The following is a 21,282-nucleotide window of genomic DNA, read 5'->3' as shown; positions in this document are numbered from 1 at the left end:
CAGGAGAGAAGACAGTCATTTACTCCCTGCCCTAAATTTCTTTGAGCCTTTGTACTGGAAGCTTCCTCCATTAGCGACAGGGTGGCGGGCACCATGCTGGTGCAAGATATGAAAAGACAGTGCCTGTGGAGGGAAGCAGAAAAGCAGAGTAAACTGAAAATTCCAGTGCCAGGGTAAGTGCTGGGCCAGACGTACACAGAGGGTGCAAAGGAGAGACAGGCCAACCTCACTTACCTGGGCGGCCAGAGTGGGGCGGTCAGGAAGCAGTTCACAGAGAAGGTAGAACCAGAGCTGAAAATTAAAGAAGTAGAGGGGGAAAGAAGAATTAGCTAGTCAGATGAAGCAGGGGAAAGTCATTCTAAATATGGGAAAAGTACCTACAGGGAATAGAGGATGGAAGGCGGGGAGGTGGTGGCAGTTTTGGGGAACTGAGTTATTCTGTACCACCTGCGTCCAGGGCATGTGGGCACTTGAGACGCAGAAAGATGTGCCAGGGACCCACGCTGAGCTCAAGAACTGTATGCTTTCCTCAGAAGTTTGGATTTTACCTTGGAGGGATTTGAGAGCTATGGAGGATTGTAGGCAGGGGAGAGAGTGATCAAATTTGAGTTCTGTCTTGGAAGTGATCTGTGCAGGATGTTGGTTGTGCTCCTGAGTAAAATGCACAAATCGTCTTCAGAACATAAGATCTCCTGCTATTTTATGGAAATATATTTAAGAAGGTCTTTGTTCTCAAGCCAGCACTTTACGTTGCGAAGCAGAGATTCCGCCTTCCTCCTCTGATCTTCACTTAGCCAACAGTCAGCTGTCGATTGCCCGTGTGTCTCTCAGTTCATTGAAGTCAGACCTCTGAGTCCACCATAATGTCATCGTGGCCTGAATGGAGTCAGAATTTGCCTGAGCCCCACACTTTCTGGTGTGCAGGGAGGCTGTTATTAAAAAATAATCATCATCTCTCCAAAAGTGAGGTTTCTCTTTTAAATTTACATCTGTGCTTCTTCAGCCAGGCAGAATGTCCAGGAGTATAAGAAGCTACAGGATGGTACATCTTCTTGGAACATCGGTTTTCTTACAATTTGCGGGAAAGCTTTTGTATTAAAATAAGTGTGGGCATGTTATATTCTTCCTCTATATAGATGGAAACTTCAAATAAATTCATTGAGGCCATCTGTTTATTTTCTTCTTCCATTTGAGTACGTCAATGGAAAAATGTGAAAAGTACTCATTTCAGTTAACAAGAACTCCAATTTTTAAGTGCCTGCTGTTTGTCAATTTATGTAATTCATTTTTGTTCAACACGTGGAAACACCAAAGTCCCAAGCCCTGTGCCAGGGAGCTGGATTGCAGCGGTAAACTAAAGGCCCTTCCTTGTTCTGGAGTTGGTCTCACGTTCTTACGGCTGCTCTGAAGAGTAGACATGACATTATGTTCATTTTGCTGTTGAGGAAACTGAGAGGGAAGGAGTTTTGCTCGGGGACTCCTGCACTAAGCCCATACTCCACGCTGCTCGCCACTGCCACACTTCCTCTCTGTGAAAACTTTTGATCTCAACTTGTTGTCTCCTTTCCCTTGTCTGTTGCTGCCCTTACTTTATTCATGAAGAATATTCATTCCTTTCCCCCAGGTCTACTTTCCTATCTCTAGAAATGAAGATGGGCCATCAATCATCAATACCATCAATCAACAGCCACGCCCATGTACAAGTGTGTTTTTATGTTAGTTATTCCCAGTAGTCGTAACAGCTCAACTATCATAAACCTGTACTGAGCTGCTACTGTTTACAGATTCATTGTGCTCAGACTTTACTTCTAGAAAGAGATGGAAGTCATGGTTACATACAATAGGTCAAATAACGATTCAAGATGGCCAGAGATCATGGAGTGTTGGAGATCCTAAGTGTTAGAAGGGTCTGGGGAAGGCTTCTTAGAGGAGATGTCCAACAAGCTACACCAAGGAAGGAGAAGCTTTAACTAAACAGAGCAAAGAATAGGGTCTGCTAGGCAGACCCAACTAAATCTAGTGCCCAAAAGAAGCTTACCCCAGTTTCTCACACATTTTCTCTCTGCTCCTAAGAATTAAAAAGGTCATAGGTGAGTGTGGTTACATTTCAGGAGAGGCATTACTCTACTCTAATTGAAAGCATCCCACTTCCCCAGGGGTGCCATCATGGACTGACTGGATGCTTCTCCTGGAGATATGAACAGGGCAGCCTCTGGGAGTTCAGTTTCCTCCAGGCCGTATGCAGGGAGATCTTGGATGGTCCACACTTAGATCCACCCAAGAGGCGACCTAACCCTTTTGCTCATCACCAGAACTACCCTCCTTCTTCCAGAATCCTCCAGATTGGAAATGACTCTGGACCAAACCTGACTTCCCAGCACTATTCCAAATCCATATCTGGAAAGCCTCTAAGCTGCATGTCATTGATTTGTTATTGATTAAGACTCGGTCTGGCACTCAGCCCAACCTCAGCCCCAGCAATAGTAGCAGCAGGCTTCTCAAATAGAATGGAACAGAAAGCTATGACAACCCGCGTGTGGCCCTCAGCCTCCTTCAATCAAACCAGGAAAGGAGAAAGAAAGCAGGGGAACCTATTCATGGGGCACAAGGAACCTTCACCAAAGACCTTTGACCAGTGGTAATCTGGAGGTCCTTTGCTGGGAATAAATACGAGGAGGAGCCATCCATTCTGGTTTGGGATTAATGCAGATCAGTGTCCGTGAAAGATAGGTGCCTGTCAGACACCTGAAATAAAACTTCTTGGCTCCTCCACAATTCAGCATGCGTTGAGTACGCACCAGGTTCCACGTGCTCTGCCAGACGCTAGAGGTACAAAATGTAAATCAGGCCCCCTCTGCCCTCGCAGAGCTTGTGGTCTAATGGGGAGACAGGCATGTAACAAGAACATTTCAATCTAACCTTGTAAGCACTATAATAGTTGTAGGAAAGTCCAGGGAAGAGCCAGGCTAAGCTGGGATTCAGGAAATGATGTCTTAGCTGAATCTTGATGGAAGACAAATCAGAGCAAGTTAGAAGAAAACGAAGTGAGAGGAATGGGATAGACGAAGGGGAGGAAACAGCCTGAGCACAAAGGTGGGATGTGGAACAGCCCCATGAGACTGGTGAACTCCAGGCAGTTCCGTGCAGCTGGGCCCAAAGTGGCTGTGAGCCCCTGGAAGCAGGCCAGGGGAGGGAGGGCACTGGGAGCCATGGCAGTGGGCTAGTATTTATTCTGTGGGTGACAGGGAGATCGGAAGACGTTTTAAGGAGAATGATCATACTTGCGTCTCTGAGGGTTAAGGAAGGCAGGAACTGAAGCAGGGAGACCTGTCAGGAGTCTGTTGCAATAGTCCTGGGGACGTGATGAGGCTCTAAACCAGGGCAGAGAAACTGAGCAGGTCCTGGGGTTGTGTTGTGAGAATATGGGCAATGCAGGAGAGTGAGGAGTCTAGGAAGACGCTCCGCTGTTTAATCTATTCATTTATTTGACCAGATGCTTCTCATATAACAGAGTTTCATCCAAGATAGTGTTTCTTAAACCGGGGGTCAGGAAGTGAGCCCCAGTTGGTGAGTATAGCCAGCAATTTTTAATAAAGAAGAAGAGAACAAAACGAAACAGAACAGAAAATGTCAGGTGGCATTGCATATATGTAAAGTGTAACTATTGTTTTGTGAAACTTTGTTTCAGTCTGTCTGTGTGTGTGTGTATGTGTGTGTGTCTGTGTGCAGGTGCAAGTTCACAGCTGTATGAAGCATCTTAGACTGCGGTCAAAACATTTGAAAGTCCTATGATATTCTTTTTCTGTGATTGTGTCTGATTATTCTCAAGTATGAATATGTCCCAATCAGGCTTGATGATCTTAAAAAGGGAGACTGATTCCTTTGTGAGAAAACAGGAAAATCTTTTCTCGCTGCTGTTCTTCCAAGACTCAATCTTGCAGTAATCTGTGCCCTTGGAATTCCCAAGGATTCCACACAGAGGGAAAGGAAAGAGGATCGGCGCCAGCAAAACCGACTCTCCAGGCAGTGCTGGGACCATGCCAAATGCCCTGCCCTTCTGAAAAGAGGGGCAAGAATGAGATACACAAAGACACTGCTGCCCTAGGATTTCTGGCCACATGTCTCTCAGAGGCAGAACCACAGCCAGGAGAATAACGTTACCTTATTTTTATATATGGGTTTTACAGTTTGCAAACTACTTTCACATTATATGTTCCCATGTTTACAGTAGCCCTGTGAGTTCAGAGGGCCCTGAATATCTGAAAAATATTTTAGGTGTTTATTGGCCTGTAAATATTTAAAGCTATAAATATTTGCCTCTTAATATAGTCATTCACTCTTTCACTCAACAGTCATTCGCAAGGCTCTGGGCTAAGATGTGGACATGCAAAGATGCAATCTGTTTTCCAGTCTGGTGATGTGTACCTGCAGGATCATAATTTAGGAGGATACAAAGTCCACATACTTATTTATGGATGCTTGCAGTTTCACCTATGGCGTGTTTACAGAATGTGCGTGCACCTGTATATAGATTTGCGTGTGTGTGTGTGTGAGAGAGAGAGAGAGAGAGACAGAGACAGAGAAGGAGAAAGAGAGCACGTATCTCTCCAAGTCCAAAATCAATAATTGTTTGCTCACAGGGAACAGAGCAGGAAAAAGCTGGCCCTCTTTTAAGCCCACAGGGTACATAAAGTTTTCTCCTTCTTGGGCTAAATGTGAGTATCTTAGTGGTAGGATAAGTGTGTCTGAGAATTTGAAGACAGCTATGTAGCCTCAGCAAATACAGCACCTACGTAACAGGATTTGCATACAAAGGAGTTCCCAGGCCTCTGAGTTCTAGCTAAAACCCCAGATTAAGAGTCCCTGGTTCATGCATTGGTCTAAGCAAGACAGACTTCTCAATTTAAAAAACATATATACATATATATATATACACACATATATATATACACACACACATATGATATTTGTGTGTCAATATATACTTATTGTTCCTAATTTTGAAAAAACAATAGGTTCAAAGAGGACTGCTTTCTAAATTTTCTGTTCAGCGTTAGGTATGATTTGAGCAGTCATGAAAAATTAGTTACAATCATTTTAGGCATAAGAGTAAAATATTTCTTTACTTTAAATGTAAATGATTTGAAGTATTTGAATGGTATTTGAATCACTTTCCTGGTTGCCTCCTCACAAAGCGGTTCCCTGGATGTGCACCTAGGATGTTTTTACTGGTGGGAATGACCTTGACAGGAAGCCTATCTGGGAGACTTATGACCTCTTGAGGTCAATGACCTTGAGGTCCACATTAACCCTCAATTTTTCCAGTCATTACTCCACGGGAAGCCCATATCCTTTGCTCACAGTTTACTTATTTGTTCAGCCTTTTTTCTCATAACATGGAAAAGTAATCTTCTGAAGGCATTTCCCGTAATGAAGCCTACTCGTCTGACACAGATTTCTTTCCCAAGGTTCCGATGTGTTCAGTATGTTTAAACACATCTTTGCCCTTGAGATCCCTGCATATCAAGCACGTGATTGCTAATATTTTACTGATTAACTGGCAAGCACATTGTAAACTGGAATCGCAAGCCTGTCCTCCCCACCCTGGTGTTCATATCCTAAAAGTAACAGCGTGTGGAGGCCCTTACTGCCATTTTCGAAGTGTCACATGTCGTTTATGACTCTGATTACCTCTTGTTAAACAGCATTGTATTGTGTGAAGCATGGCTTCCTGTGATACAACGTTGTTTAACAGAGTATACCAAAATCTTCTATAGAACGTAAAAAATGAATTACTGTTAGATTCCTGTCATAAGAAGAATCCAGATGTAGAGGAGGGATGGCATTTGGCCCCAGAGCCCTCCTGCAGGCACCGACAGAGGAGCATAAGCAAGGTACTCCAGAAAGGCCCCGAGTTCCCAGGAATCCCAGCTTCCAAATCTTGCATGGGCCAAAGAGGGCTCGCTATGGGCAGACAGCCAGCCAACCACTGTCTGGCTCAAATCTCATCTCTCCTGCTGAGATGGTCCTGGTCACCTTGTCCAAAACGCCCCCTCTTGCTCTGAGCCCTGGAGGACTGTGTCCTGCTCTGAAAGGCCTTTGCTGCCTGGGTCGCAGTGATGTCTGGACCATCTTTGTCTTCCCTGCTCGGCTTAGAGACCTGCAGGGCAGGATCCTGCTGCCCACAGCCCTGCACCCTCCCTCATTCAGGTGTTTCAAATGTTAGGTTCAGATTTTGCCACTCTTCTGTTAGATTTCATTTAAGAAGGGATTTTCAGTCACTTTTATCTCTTATTCAAGCCTGTTCTTAAGGGAAATAATCCGTTTATACCTGGTTTAACAGCAGGCTTTTCACATCGGGGGCACCCAACACGTGTCTGTTGAATAAGTCAATAAGACAAATGCCTTCTACTCCTGAAGGCCAAATGAGGGAGATCTGAGTGGAAAGGATCAGAGACCGTCAGAACCACTGTTTTCTATCATGGGACAGTAACAATGAGCCCCTCTGCTGTAGTAATAGTAGCAAACACAGGCAGTAACTCATTTCATCCTTGCAACAACCCTCTGAGCTAGGCACTGTTGTTTATCCCCATTTTATAGAGAAGGAAATGAAGCATGCTGAAGTTCCCTATCCAAGGTCATGAAGGTAACGAGACGGGGGTCAGGACTTGAACTCAGCTTCTAGCCACTTAATGCCATGTTACTGCTCTTGTAACAGTTAGTCTGCATATACCCTCAGATAAAGGAACGTTTTCTAAACAAATCAACAGGCTCTTTTTAAAAAGTTAATTCATGAAACTAAGTATATGTATTCAACAAGAGAAGAGACTTGAGTTCTCCTTAAGTAATAAATATACCATTAATTAAGAGCAAAATGAATTTAGAATGTATCTTCATTTTAAACTCCCCTCTAAAGCAATAACATTAACCCTGCACCAAAAGTAAAACTGTTTTGATCTAAAGTGATGAACTCTTGGTGAATTTGCTAGTTTTGGAAAACCTGGGTCATGTTTTGATAATTTAAAGGATTTGGGGAGTCATGTGGACTCCAAATATTCCTCTAGTCATTAAAACAAGATGGGAAGTTTTTCTTCAGTTGGTCTAGTTTGTTTGTTTTGTTTTTTAAGTGTAACCTTCAAACTTCAGCGACACCCTTTAGAAAATACCAGTTTGTTACATAAAGTTTTGAAATGCATCTTTGAAATTATAGAAATACATATGCAGGAGGTCAAAGACGAGTGGAACAGCTGTTACATAAAATCTCCACTTTCCAGATACCAAGAAGGAAGAGGTGGGAACATGGTCCAGGATCTAACCTTCACTCTGAACTTCCTGACTTGTGTTAGTTTAAGACATCCCTGTAGCATCATTTAAACATAGTTCTGGTGTATGAATAAACTTCCACTTGGAATTTCCTTTTTGAAGTCTGCTGAGAATATAAATCAAAACCATATGAGATGTGTCTTAATCCAGAATGTAAAATAACATGAGAAATGTCAACCCAGAAGTACTCCCTGAAATACATTCACCAGGATGCACATTCTGGCAAAATCCTTTATTTAGAATGAAAGTCTCCAGAGGACCGGATTTATTATTTTTAACCCATGATTGTGGAAGCCTGAATTGATAAAAGAAGATGCTTTTTAAAGTCATGGCAGTAAGAATGTTATTCGGCCAGCTAGAATGTTTGACAAGAACATCTGTTGGCATGGAAAGAGGTTCAAAATGCATTGTCAAGTGAAAAAAGCAGATTGCAATTTTATTTAAGGATTATGGAAGATAGATAGTATTCTTAGCCCAGATACAGGTACACATCTTAATAAAAGAATGAGAGACTGTATGCCAACAAAATGTTAATCGGTCTCTAGGCGGTAGAATTATAGCAATTTTTCTTTTCTTCGTTTTTTCTTTCTTTCAGGTGTTTTAAATATTAGGTTTAGATTTTGTTCCTCTTCTGTTAGATTTCATGTAAGAAGGGATTTCAAGTCACTTTTCTCTCTTATTCAAGTCTCTTTGTGGGGGAATAATCCTTTTATGCCTGAATTTGGTGATTATTTGGACAAGCGCATTAGTCAAGACCATCATGTTGACTACATTATTAAAAAATGTTCTATGCCCAAAGCTAATCAGATAATTAAATTGCATTTGCTATATTGTCCAAAGTAGAGTTCCCTACACCTCCATTTAGAAGGACTTTATGTTTAAATGACACGAGCTTCTGCCATTTCACACTGTGTTCTTAAACTTAAAATTTGAAGAAACTCAACTAAGATTTCATGACAATAATTACTAAGGCCCGAATAATTCTTTAAAACTAGACATTATCTACTATACAAACTGAACTATTAGATTTTTAAACTTTTATTATGTTTTAAGCTTTTAAAACTTTTTTGTAGCTTATAAAACTTTTTTTAACCTATTTGAGTGCATTGGTGGTGTGTTTATGGAATGCCTCTATTGACTTTCATATTAATATGCCATATGGTTAGAGCAGAGTGTGACGCAAGTCATTAATGTATCACTGTGTCTGATGAAAAAGGGGGATTCCAACATGCAAGCTGTTTCCTACCTCTTCAGTTGGGGGCATAATCTCCCCCCACCCTGAATCAGGTAAAGCTATTTCAACTACCTGAACTCATTTTAAATTGCTTTCTGTAAGGGCTGTATAACGTCAGTGTCTATTAATGAATGGCAAAATAAAAATCCCAATACTTAGAGAGCAAACCTCTAAGCTCAGTGGTCTCTTCGGCCTTGAAGAACGTGGAGAAAAATTGATGGCTGAAAACCTAATAAAAACTTAATTTCTTGAATCTGACCCTGATTTTCTGGGACGAGTGATGTATATTTTGAAAATCTTTCACAGAACCAGCGCCGTCACAGACAAGTAGGAAGCATTCCAGAAAACTGGCAACGACAAATTGAAAAATTCCCAGTAAATATTTTATCCCAATAAATATTTCCAATATTTAAAAATAAAAGATACATACATACATACACTATCAAGCTTTTATATATAGTCAGATGACAAAATTACACTTGAGTTGTGCACATCTTTTCTTGGGATAAATTAAGCAAACACTAGTTTTGATTGATCCAGGTGTCCCAGTTGCTGGGAGGTTAAATGCACAAAGCCTTGAGCTGGGAGACAGAAGCTTCGGTGATGTTGTATCTTGTCATGCCAGCCCTGCAAGGAGTGAACGACTGGAAAAGGGTCTGTGGGGTTCTTGGAGTAATTTTATCCAGACATATTCTGTGTTCCTTCTGATGCATACATGGCACAATTTTCCCTGATGTCATGAAAGCTTCCGGTGGAATGGGTGTACCCAGAGCTATAAAAGAGTTGAGCTAAGCAACTGAAATAGCAGATAAGCCTCTATAAGTATAGACATTCAGATATGTCTGAAAATAGCTATAGAAGGGGTTTGATTCCCTAAAGACATGCATAATTTTTGTACCATTTAAAAAATAAGAGTCTTAAAGCAATATAAGATAGAAGATTACCTGCCCAAAGCCAAGAAACCTGACTCCCCAGTGGTGTTGGGACTTGTCCAAAGCAGTTGCTCTTCCCTGGGCAAGAAGTCATTGGCATGACAGAGGGAAAACACAGGGACCCTTCTGATACCGGTGGTTTGGTCGACCTTGTGGAAATTCCAGCTTCTGCTCCTGAGATCCAACATCAAGATGGCTACCATGGACTCTTAGTCTCCACCTTTTCAAGAGAAGCCACAGAAGTCAAGTTAGAAAGAAAAACCATCTCCAGAATCTTATACCCTTGTCCCAAGGAAGATTGACAAGACCCTGTTATCTTGGTTGGTCAGTATGGAGGTACTTTGGCCAAGGCCTGCAAATGATGAGCCTCTTTCTGATTGTCTGAATCAACGCTCTGTTCCCCTACCTTGCATTTCAGTTGCTTAACTGACTCCATCTTGAAGAACCTCTTGGGATTTAGTGGTAGGCAGTGGCTCCACAACTTCAAAAAGCTGGGGCTGTTCATATGCTTGTGTACGCATGCAGCCTCCCTGAGAAATACCACAGGCGCCTGATGGGAACAGTCTGTACCAAGTGAGAGAAGAGAATAAAGAGCTACTCTGCCTCATGGAAAACTTGACTCAAAACAATCTGGCCAGAAACTATTTGGCTGGTAGAGCATATATTTTCTGCTTTCTTTTTCTTTGAGATTGATTGGAGGGGATTGTACATTTTTTTTAATACTACTAGGACTATGGGCATGGAGAATAGTATTTATATTCCTGAAGACTTTCCTTGTTCAGCTGCAACTGAACTTTTGATTTTTTGCAGTGTAAGTGTGTATGTGAGAGAAAAAGTGTGTGTGTTTGTGAATGTGCAGACACACACACATATGGAAGCATGTGATGGATGAGCATGAAAGGATTGTTTACATTTCTTTAATTCATATAGACCATGCACTGTAGGCAGGGGAGCAGAATTCTAAGCAAAAACGATTACTAAGACTGTGTTTATTTCTATGACAGACTGACCGATATCCCAACAGCTTCAAGTTGAAATAAAGGTCCATAGTGCATTCTGTGGGCTTCACCTACAGAATGAATAGCTGGCAGCTGTGATAAATTAGCTTATGCTAGATTACGCCACTGTAACAAGTTGTCCCCCAGGTTGTAGTGGCCTGAAACAACAGAAATTTATTTCTTGCTCACATTACACGTTAGCAGCTCATCTGCTATGGCTTTGTTCCGTGTCGTCATTCCAAGACCCAGGCTTGAGGAACAGCCTCTGTCTGAGACATACTAGCCTCATGGTAAAGGGAAAAGAGTAGGAAAGCTGGCAGAAAGATGGCTCTTGAAGGGTTTTGCTTGAAGCTACCATACATTACTTCTGCTCACATTTCATTGCCCAAAGTGGGTCATATGGCCAAGCCTGACATCAGTGGGATAAGAAGTATGGAGGATGGTTGGAGGACAACTGCAAGTTACGTGGCAATTAGAAAGGGCCAGGAATCATTGGGAACATGTAAGAAAATATGTGTGTGTGTATGTTTTCATTATAAATTTAGTAAGTAAATAAATTATATATATATGATTTTATATATATATATATATATATATATATATATGATTTCCCCAGCAAGACTGAAAAAGGGTGATTACAAGCACACGTGACTGGGAATAGACCTACTACTTAGTTATACAATTTGCTTGATCCTCGTTTACCCTAATAGAAATTATTTTTAAGTGACTGGATTTGCTATGAATCCAGCTTGCAGAAGATATTTCAAGACCTGAGAAATAAGGCTAATGTTAAGAATTGGAATAATATGTCTCAACGTGTCTGTGACTCTTGCCTTCAGGAAAAAAGTCCATGTAAACACAGCCGTGAATCTCCGTCTTACCCTGAGTGCAATTAGGTGTCACAGGGATATCTCCAGCTCCAGATTTGTTCCTTCTATAGTTTTATATTAGCTGACAGCAAGATATTTTGCTACACATCAAGAAAAAAATTGCCTTAATTTATGTGGAGATAAAATGGGTGTTTATCCATTAGTTTACTGATTTGAATATTCAGTGATTAATAATCTTAAATTTATTCTAAATAACCTGTATTTTAACTCTATTAGTAACCTAGAATATCATGGAAAGAAAATGTTATGCTCATTAGAAAAAATTATACATGGTATACATTTAAAACTTATTTAGGCCTTTTACACGTCACAATAAACTTATTACACAAATCAAAGAGTGCAAAAAGATGTATTCTGACACCACGATGTGGGATCTAAAGCAAAGCCTGTTATTAATAGAAAACTTGTTGTTTCACCCTGCACCTGAGGTTAGGGTTATAAAGACCTCCTTGGAGAAGGATTGTGGTGGTAGTATATAACTCTATATAATATTAATGATTGCATCATTCATACCCATATATAGTCAGAATAGATACTCCAGCATTGACTTTAACACAACTAGCCTAGTGTATGGCCAGATAAATACACCTCCAGTACATAGGAACTTCACTTGAGAAATTCCGTCTGGAGACAAAGGAGTCATTCGTCTTAAGTAGTATGTTGATAATGAAGCTAACTCAGCCATAGAAATCATCCTAAGCCAACAACCACGACCCTGTTGAAATGTTAATGCCTTTGGCGTACTTTCATAGTGATAATTGTATCCACTGCAGGCATCTTGTGGTGGTTGACTCAGCCATAATCTTTCAGAAGCAGGTTGCCCACCATGTTCACCAGTTTAAATGAAAAACAAAACTCTGTTTTCGAGCCTGCTTTTCTAAGTCACATGGAGATCTGTGATGTCTTTTTTTCCCCACTTCTCTTGAGTACATTTAATGAACATTTACAAAAGAAGACCTACTTAAATTGGAGTCAGTTTGTCCATCAAAATCCCAGGAGATTTGTAAGAACGACATAAATACATATGCCTGTATATAATGATTTCATAAACTTTCCACGGTAGACCAGATTCCTTCTAGCCAGTTAATTTTCTCGTGAACATAAAATTTAATTTGGCCCTAATTTGAATTTTTGGTCATTTAGAAAGAATAGTATTCCCTTGGGTTAGCTATGGAAAAACTATTTGCTATGTTAAGAAAAATGTAAACAAAAAAAATATACTTAAAATGCTCAGCTAGGAGAGCACACTGCTCCCAAGCATTCTAGAAACGTCAGTCTGAAAATTCAACGAGACTGTAACATAAGAGGAGGCCTGCAAACCTGGGAGGCAAATTTGCTGTGTTCAATAGAGCTCCTGACTTGACTGACGCCCTCCAGAGCCTTGTCCACCTGACTGTAGCCGGACATCACTAAGTGATATTTCATTAAAGAAATGGCTTGTACATCTCTTTTAACTCTGACTTCCAGCCTTCTCCACAATCAGTCTATGTTGGTGAAGTCCTGCTGAACCGTTTTCTCTCGGCTACCTTGATGTTATGACCTCCCAGTAGTGAGATACAATTGGCAGTATTCAAAAATCAGGTATTTCAAATTAAGCATCATTCTCAAAACAAGGTAAATTTCTCATTTTGACCAGCAATATCATTATATGGGAAAACATTCACCATCTGTTATTATATGAAAAAAGTAGTCAACCAAAGATATTACGGTGATTACCATTTTGACAAATAACATATATTGAATTAGGCACCAGTAATGGGACAAGAGTTGACATTTTTCTTTCATTTTGCCTTTCTGTATATTTTATATTTTCAACACTGAGCATGTGTAACTAAGAAACATGATAATACTTTTTAAAACCAGTGTCACCGGCCATAGTTAGTTTTTACAGTGTCTATGTTCTCATGCCCATTGATGTGCAGCTCCTCGGGCACCCACTGAGACAGCCTTCCTCTGCTGTGTCTGTCTCTGGACAGAGGTCACATCATGCTCTATATGTTGGAAAGGCAGCCAAGGCAAACTGACTTTCCCTCAAGTAGAATCACAGATATGTGGCAGAAGGGCATGCCTAGCACCAAACCATCTTCCTGATTTATTGAGTGAAAGGGTTTGCTTGGTTTTTGTGCAGATCAAGTTACCAATTGATAAACTGGCTGTCTCCCTTTTCAACCAGTTGATTTCAGACCCCAAACTGTTGACCAAAGCTCCTTGGTCTCCTTGGACCAGGGGAATGGGGTGCTCTTAAGGAACAAGTCTTCCGCGTGTGAGTGGTAGAGATGGGGCCAAGGGATGTGATTGGGGCAACCAGGAATGTCAGCCCCACCTAAACCAGATAGAAGAGGCTCTTGACATGGAGAGGTTCTGTTATCCAAAGAAGTGGGAAAGGTTGTTGGGCAGGCAAACAATAGATACCCGCTATGGAGTAAAACGGAAATGATTTTTACATATAATAATTATAAAAATTGTGCTGCAATCCTGTCGTGATTCCAAGCCAGATGGATTGAATTTTCTCCGGTAATGGAATGCAGTAACCATGGTAGAGATCAGCAGGCCAGTCTGTCCAAGGGCATTCTTAGTTCCACCCCACACAGGTTTTCTACAGGAGATTTGCAGCAGGTTGATGCTTTGCCTTGTAGCCTTGGAGCTGCTACAGGGACAGGTATGCACTGCAAATGGAGAAGGAATAAAACTATCAAAATGTGATTTGAATGGCCCTTAAAGCTTTTACTTAATATTACGCTGGCTAGCAAGAGCGCAATAAAAAAGATTTTCACAGTCCCTCAAGTGTCATTTAAATCTCATTAAGTAGATCTTTGTGAAATGATGACACTGGCAATAATGATTCCTTTTTAATTCTCCAGTCATTTTGGCCACTGCAAGGGTCATACGCCCTGGGGAACACGTTAGCTTTTGCCTGATAGGAGTTCACAGGGGCTGTGGCAAATAGTAGAAACCTTAAGTCTCTTTTTTTTCTCCAACTCGTCTTGATGGGCAAAGTCAAATTTGATAGTGGTTAATGCCTGATTATTTTGTCTGCTTTGTCACTAGGTGGTAAACAAGGGCTTGTTTCACCCTTAAATTGAGGTATCAAGGTGTTGGGCCTACAGCTAGATTAGGGGAATGTGTTTGAGGGACATTTCAGAAATAGAATAACAAGCTGGTGTGGGAGTGACAGTGAGGAGCCATCCCCCATGGCTGGGATGTGGCTTCTTCTCATTTATTGTCTACTAATTGGGTTTTTTGTTGTCACTTGACTCTGAGACAAAGGCTAAATGCCTACCCATTTAAAAAATCGGCATATTTGAGGGCTTGATTTAGCTGGGTTCTGGTTAAGATTTGGTTATTCATGTTTATGTGTGGATAGAATTTCAGTTCACTATCTATGTTGCTCTTGTGTAAAAAGAAAATGAAGTCATCTAGAGAGCCTCTTAAATAAAATCTCCCAGGTTTGCCTGAGCCCTGTTCCACTGCCCGGCCAGAGTCTTCAGTTCCAGAAGGAGTTTTTCTCTGAAGACCTCTGCTGCCCACCTCTCCACCACCGCATTATCCTTCCTTCCAACTGTCTGAACCCCCACTTTCCCTAGACTGGTGGAGTGCACACCTTTTTCATAAGCTCCCTTCCCACTCTCCTTTGAGCTTTCTATGTTGTAGGGCCCCTGCCTTCCGGGTCTCCTCCATTTGTTCTTCATGGTCTGTCTCTCTGGGGCTCTTCCACTTAACACTACTTTTTGATAATAGTGCAAGTAATAAAATAGACAAAGGCATACTATTCATGTAATTCAAATAGAAAATACAGAATTCTATACTTCTAAGACTTGCTGACTCATAATTAAGTTTAGAGCATGTCTAGAAATTAGATGTTTTCTCGTCACCATCCACAGTCTCATATTGAAGTAGAAAGCGAATCTGAAGCTTGAAAAGCTAGAACGCAACAGCCCGTCTGTGACTCAGTAGTAACTCACCACATTTTCTCCGTGTTACAGTCAGAACGTGCGTTTCCTGCGTCCCCTCAAATACTTGTGTGGTTATCAAAGAGGAAGCCTTCACAGAAGGTCTCTCAAATGAGTACTAAATAGAACTTTTGAGACGTACAATAATTGCCCTTTGTACCTCCCGAAGGGAAAGCCCAAGTTAGCCAACACAGTGCGGTTCAGCTGAAGGTCATTTTGAACTGCACTGTGGATCTCAGAGACACCCCTCCTGATAGAAATGCTTTCCAGAGCTTTTATTTTCAGCCTGGTGCCCCGGGTATTTCAGTGATGCCTACGAGGCAGGAATGAGTACGTGTTAGGTCTGTGCTGGTAGCCATTATGTAAAAAACCCTCGTGTCAGAGAAAAAACTCAAGATTTAGAAATTGTCAGTCCCTGGAATGATGGTGGATTAGGGGATGCCAAAAGAAGCAGGCGCTCTGGGACATGGAAGGAAAACTCTGGGATCGTGATTTTCCCGAATTTAATGGCAAATCTCAACGCATGTCCAACCAGATCAGGGAGACGGGGCTGTAGGCTTTTGCTCTTCCCTTTGAGGCCTGTGCAAGAGCTGGCCTTTGGTGTGTTTTCCTAACATATAACAGATAGCTCTGTCACATTAAACATTATGCTGCACAGACACTGAGCTTTCATTCTAGATGTGCAGTCTCAGGCCCAGGGCTGATGTTAGTGTGGATCGTTTTTATGCAGTGATCCCGAGAACACACTGTACTCTCTGGCTTCTGCTATGGGGAAAAACGCACGTCAGAGTAAATGGAAATACAGTGACCTGACCGGGCTTCATCCCAACATCAGAGGAAGGGGCCTGGGTAGAGACGTGTTGTAAGAGGCTGTTTAATTTTGTTTGGAGAAACTGAACTTTTGACAGATGAACTTCTTTTCCCTTGCATTCATATTTATCTAACAGAGTTGTGGTTGGGAAATCATCCAGAATTCACAAGGTCAAAAAGTGACCTAGTTCACATACTATAGGCTCCTCCCATCTCCCTCCACAGCCTCTCCAGGCAGGTGGTCCCATGGGTGGTTGTTATGTCCACACTGAAAACGGTCACCTAAAGGACAGATCAGCCTCTTGGGTTTGGCCCCCTGAGGTTCTAGCAGCCACATCAAACTCATGTCTCAATTCTGGACAGTCAGCTTTACTTTTCCATGCTGCGCTCTGATATCATTCTAATGTGCTTGATGAATGAACATCTTGTTGTAAGGCATTGGGAATTAGAACCATTAGTAAAATTAAAGAAATAATATTAAACTGGATTTTTGTAATATCTTTCTTCATGAGAAAATACATTTTCATAGACTACCCAGTTGTGTTCTTTCTTTCATTATCCAAGAGCAAAAGAATGTTGAATAAATATTCTTAGCCTTATCTTTGAAAGTTAAAAAAAAAATCATTAAAAAAAACAGGATCAGAAGGAAGTATTTCCTCCTTCTCCCTAGTTTCCTGGTTCCCTGGTGTATAAATAAGACATTTTTCCCTGCCTGAAACTCAGCCTTTGTGTTCTGTAATCTGTGGTTTTGTTATTATCCAAGTACTTATGGATCAACATTGAGATAATCTTCGTAGACACATAACAAGTACCTATGTGATACCTGCTCATTTTACACCCATTTCTGGGTAGACCTACTTAGACAGACTTACCTGAGAACGATTTTGCTTTGTAATAACTTGCACAATGCTCTCTGGTTTCTCCTTGATTAAGAAGATAGGGTACTAGCGTGCAGCCATTGGACTCATGCATTTCCCTTTCTTGTATTTTTCAGAAATTGAGGCGAAGGAAGCATGCGACTGGCTTCGCGCTGCCGGGTTCCCGCAATACGCTCAGTTATATGAGGGTAGGTTGGCCTTCTCTTCGCTCTTTATAAAGAGAATAAATTCAAAGTGGGCCGCACACATCCTGTGGTGTATTTTGGCTTCCAAGTCTTTTCTCAGCCATTTCCTTTTGCTATCTCTTTCCCTCTTTTATTTCCCTCTTATTGCCTTTGCAATGCCCAGAGCTTATCCTGATGCCAATTTAGAAATGAGTATCGCTTCCCAAGCCGCCTTCACTTTCTGCTCTGCTTCTCACTTCACACTTCTTTCCTTTCTGCTTCCCACTTTCTGTTCTCATCCCTTTACCACCAATCCCAACTCTGCCTGTTCCTTCTAGTGTTCTTCCATCAACAGTTTTTCTGCAGTCTCTTTCTTTTCCTTTTTCCTTGTTTTTCTTCATTACTTTCAATTTGAAAGTACAATAAATGGTTGTTGATAAATTTCCTAGAAATCACAAAACTCATTGTCTTGAGACTTTTCTTTAGTTGTGTTTACTTGATATGAAAATTTTTAAGACAGAATATGGATCAGATGTTGCTTTTCTGGGTTTTAGGTAAGATGCTTTTATTGCCAGCATCATACTTCCTGTCATTGATGTTTTAATTGACAGTTAAACTTACCTATATCTTACTTATTCCTAAAATTATACCAAAGCATCTGACTACTTCTTGGCTACTCCTTATATATAGTGAATTAGTCAGCATCCCAACAGTAAGCAGATGGCACACTTGAGATACCTGAGGAGGACTTATTTCTAAAAGTGTTCATTACAAAGATGTGGGCAAGACATAGGAAACCTTGAGGAACAGTACTAGAGTCCAGAGCCTGTAGGAGCAGACCTGTTACTGTCCTAGGCCCAAAGGGATAGGCGGAGAGCCAGGGTGCCAGAGCCCAGAAGGAGAGAGGATCCTTAGAGCAGGCCCCAGGAGTGGAGGACCCAGCTGGTGGTAGACAGCCTCCCATGGAGAGAACCAGGAGGATAAATATCCTGATCTCATCCTCCTCCCTCCCTCTCTCTCCAGCCAGGGCTTCCCATTGGCCAAACGCAAAAGGAAGCCAGAGGACACAGATCTTCTTAAATGCCATCCACACAGGTGATCCTGGGGCACAAACGAGGGTACAGAAAAGTGGAGAGTGCGTCCGTAGGACTAAAGAGAGGATATCTAGCACACTACACAATATAGACTTCTCTTCCTGACGATGTAGAACTTATTTAGGATGGAAAGAATCAACAAAATTAACTGTCACTCCTGGTGAATCTCATCCACTCACCTAGAAGCTCAGTTTTATATTTTTTTAAAAAAAACTTATTCCACTTCTCTCACTTGAATTTTGTGAGGATAAAGGAGGGCATATCTCTGAATGTGCTTCGAAGTCTAGAATCTCTGATAAAAGTTTTGACAGAATCATAGACAAAGGAGGGGTCTTACAGTTTCTGACTAAGCAGCCTTCACTCCCACCCCCCCACCACCAGTTTACTGATTATAAGAAAGAGGCCTGAAAAGGTTAGTGGCTTTTCTGAGGTTATAAGATAGAAGAGTCATAATTAAAATCTCAATCTTTTCAGCCCCAGTGCAGTCTACTTTCTATAATGTGCACTTTCTTTGTAAACTCAAAATACTATATGATTTAAATGTGAAGAGTCCATAAATGGCTAAGAAGTAAAGATATCTCATAGGTAAAATGTGCCTGTCAGATTGTGTTTAAGCCATAGGCCTTGAATAAATGTAATAAGAATAAGAGCAAATACTTACACAGAGCTTACTAGGCACCAGGTGCTGTCGAAAGCACTTTACATGTACTATTCATTTAATAGAAACAACGCTGTAGAGTAGGTATTATAATTATCATCATCCCCATTTTACAGATAAGGAAACAGAGGCATGGAAGAGGTTAAGTGACTTGCCCACAGTTCTACAGCTAGGGAGTGGCAGAGTCAGGACTCAAAGCCCGGGCAGCTAGGCTTCCGTGTCTGTGTTCCTCATTACGCATCCTCCCTCTCTAGCAGAACGAGACAGTCTTCATTCTGGCACCATCTGGAATTCACTCACATTACTTTTTTCATCAAAAGAGGAATTGTTTCTATTCCCAACTCACATTAAGATTTAGAGACCCTTAGATTTATTATGATTGGCAAGGTGGAGGCAGTGCAAAGTATAAGATGAGGAAGAGAAAGAATTACAGGATAATGATAATGAACTGACATTGTCTGTTGGCTTTGACTGTGGCCTCTATTACAGTGATCTCTAGACTTTTGCTTCCATGAATGAGGTACCTAAAATTAGCCCTGTGTCCTGGGTCTTGCCCATGACCTCCAAAGCTGGCATAAATAGTCTGTGGCAGAAAAGTCATGATGTTAGAATTTCTTCTTCTCTTTGGGTAGATTCAGTTGTTTGAGTAGTTTTCTGATATTCTGGAGTAACTCAAGATTTTGCTACAAAAGAAAATGTTTGAGGCCATTGAGCTTTGGGTATTTTTGGAAATTGCCTTTCTGAAGGAAATTTAAAAATCTGCCAAACTAAATATTTCATGAACCAATCAGGATAGAAGTCAGTGACCTACAGTGGATGGTGAGAGTGTAAAGTCTCTTCTCCATCGAGGCAAATATCTATGATAATGATGAGGCATAGAAACACAGGCACTTAGCATTCAGTCCTATCCAAGGTCAAGCACTAGGTTAGTGTCATATTTCACACTACTTTTGTACCTTTAAGAGCATTTATTGTGATAATATAATGCTGCCTGCTATCTTAAACATTACCAACACACCCGTTATTGAGGAGTACTGCTGTTAAGATCAGTCATGTGTACAGAAACGTGGTGACCTGAAGATGCTGATGCCCGTTCAGATAAAACATAAACCCCTTTGTTTCTCTCTGTCTCTCTTTCAGATTCCCAATTTCCCATCAACATTGTGGCTGTCAAGAACGATCATGATTTTCTTGAAAAGGACCTTGTAGAACCTCTTTGCAGGTAAATCATGTGAAGTATTTTTATTTCTTTCAGTTGGAAAGAAAGTCTCAAGTAGGTATCACTAGATTGAGGGGCGGGTTCAACAATTCGTAAGTATTTCTTGAGAGCCTACTATGTGCCTAGCATGGGTCCAGGTTCTAAGCATACACTGGTGAGCATGATTAGTCCCTGGTTTCGTGGAGCTTAAATCCTAGTAGGAGGCTTTAGACAATAGGTTAGGAAAAAGAAAGAGAGAGTGAGAGAAAGAAAGAGAGAGAGAAAGGGAGAGGGAGATGTTATCTTAGAGAGTGTTAAATGCTATGAAAATAGTAAAACAAGATGAGGCTATAGACGGTGCTTAGGGTGTGGGTGGGTGAGTAGGAGGCAGCAGGTGGGCCACAGCGTGAATGGTCAGGGAAGGACCTGGAAAACTCCATGAGTATGTTAAACTTGGCTGCAGTTTTTGGAAAGTCGAGTGATTACATCAGCAAACTGGAATATGTAAGCTCAAGTAATCATATTGGCAACCTGGAATATTTAAGCCTTTGCAACGTGGTAGATGATATAAGGAAACAAAGATGAATATATGAATAGCTCCCTCCCCTCGAAGAATTTCTAGTCTGGTTGGAGAAATCTAGTTGAAGAAATGAAGCATGAATACATGAACAAGTAAGTAACAATTATAATTTGGGTAATAAAAAAGATGCCAATGACAGTTGTTAGCTCAGGTCCCAATCTTTAAAAAAAAAAAAAAAAGATGCCAATGTAATCAATATCCCTGAACAATTAAATGCATGTGAAAGGTTGTATGTGTCTGTAGGAATTTGAAGTTTCCTAACCAAAGCCCTGGAGAGAGGTCAGAGCTGGAGATAAATATTAGTTGCAGGAGGTGAGTCATTTTTCCAAGGCCACACAGTTAGTTATGGGCTGAACTGACCTTAAAACTCAGTACTGATAACTTGCAGTCTAATCTTCTTTCTAGCACTTTCTGTGTTTGACATAGAAAAGATGGCAGTTTAAGAGGAAAGTAACGATGAGCAAAACTTTTGTCAAGATAAGAGAGAGGAATGTATGTTAGAGTGGTGTGTAAATAATCTTAGGCTTGCTGAATCTTCAGACATATATATTTTTTTCGTTCACAAGCTGATCA

At 41.1% G+C, this 21,282-nt stretch overlaps 1 protein-coding gene across 21 annotated transcripts in view; it reads left to right on the top strand.

Annotated features, from left to right (window-relative positions):
• Window positions 1-21,282, top strand: part of STARD13 (StAR related lipid transfer domain containing 13) — a 487,031-nt gene that overhangs the window by 411,459 nt on the left and 54,290 nt on the right. For all 21 annotated transcript variants that reach the window (XM_070577983.1, XM_070577978.1, XM_070577991.1 and 18 more), the window contains 2 exons: window positions 17,132-17,203; window positions 20,072-20,153. In XM_070577983.1, the coding sequence (XP_070434084.1) occupies window positions 17,132-17,203; window positions 20,072-20,153 (154 nt within the window). The remainder of the gene's footprint in view (window positions 1-17,131; window positions 17,204-20,071; window positions 20,154-21,282) is intronic.

This window comes from Equus przewalskii, chromosome 16, assembly GCF_037783145.1.
Source record: "Equus przewalskii isolate Varuska chromosome 16, EquPr2, whole genome shotgun sequence".
NCBI lineage: Eukaryota > Metazoa > Chordata > Mammalia > Perissodactyla > Equidae > Equus > Equus przewalskii.
This window is presented reverse-complemented; position numbering and strand designations above follow the sequence as displayed.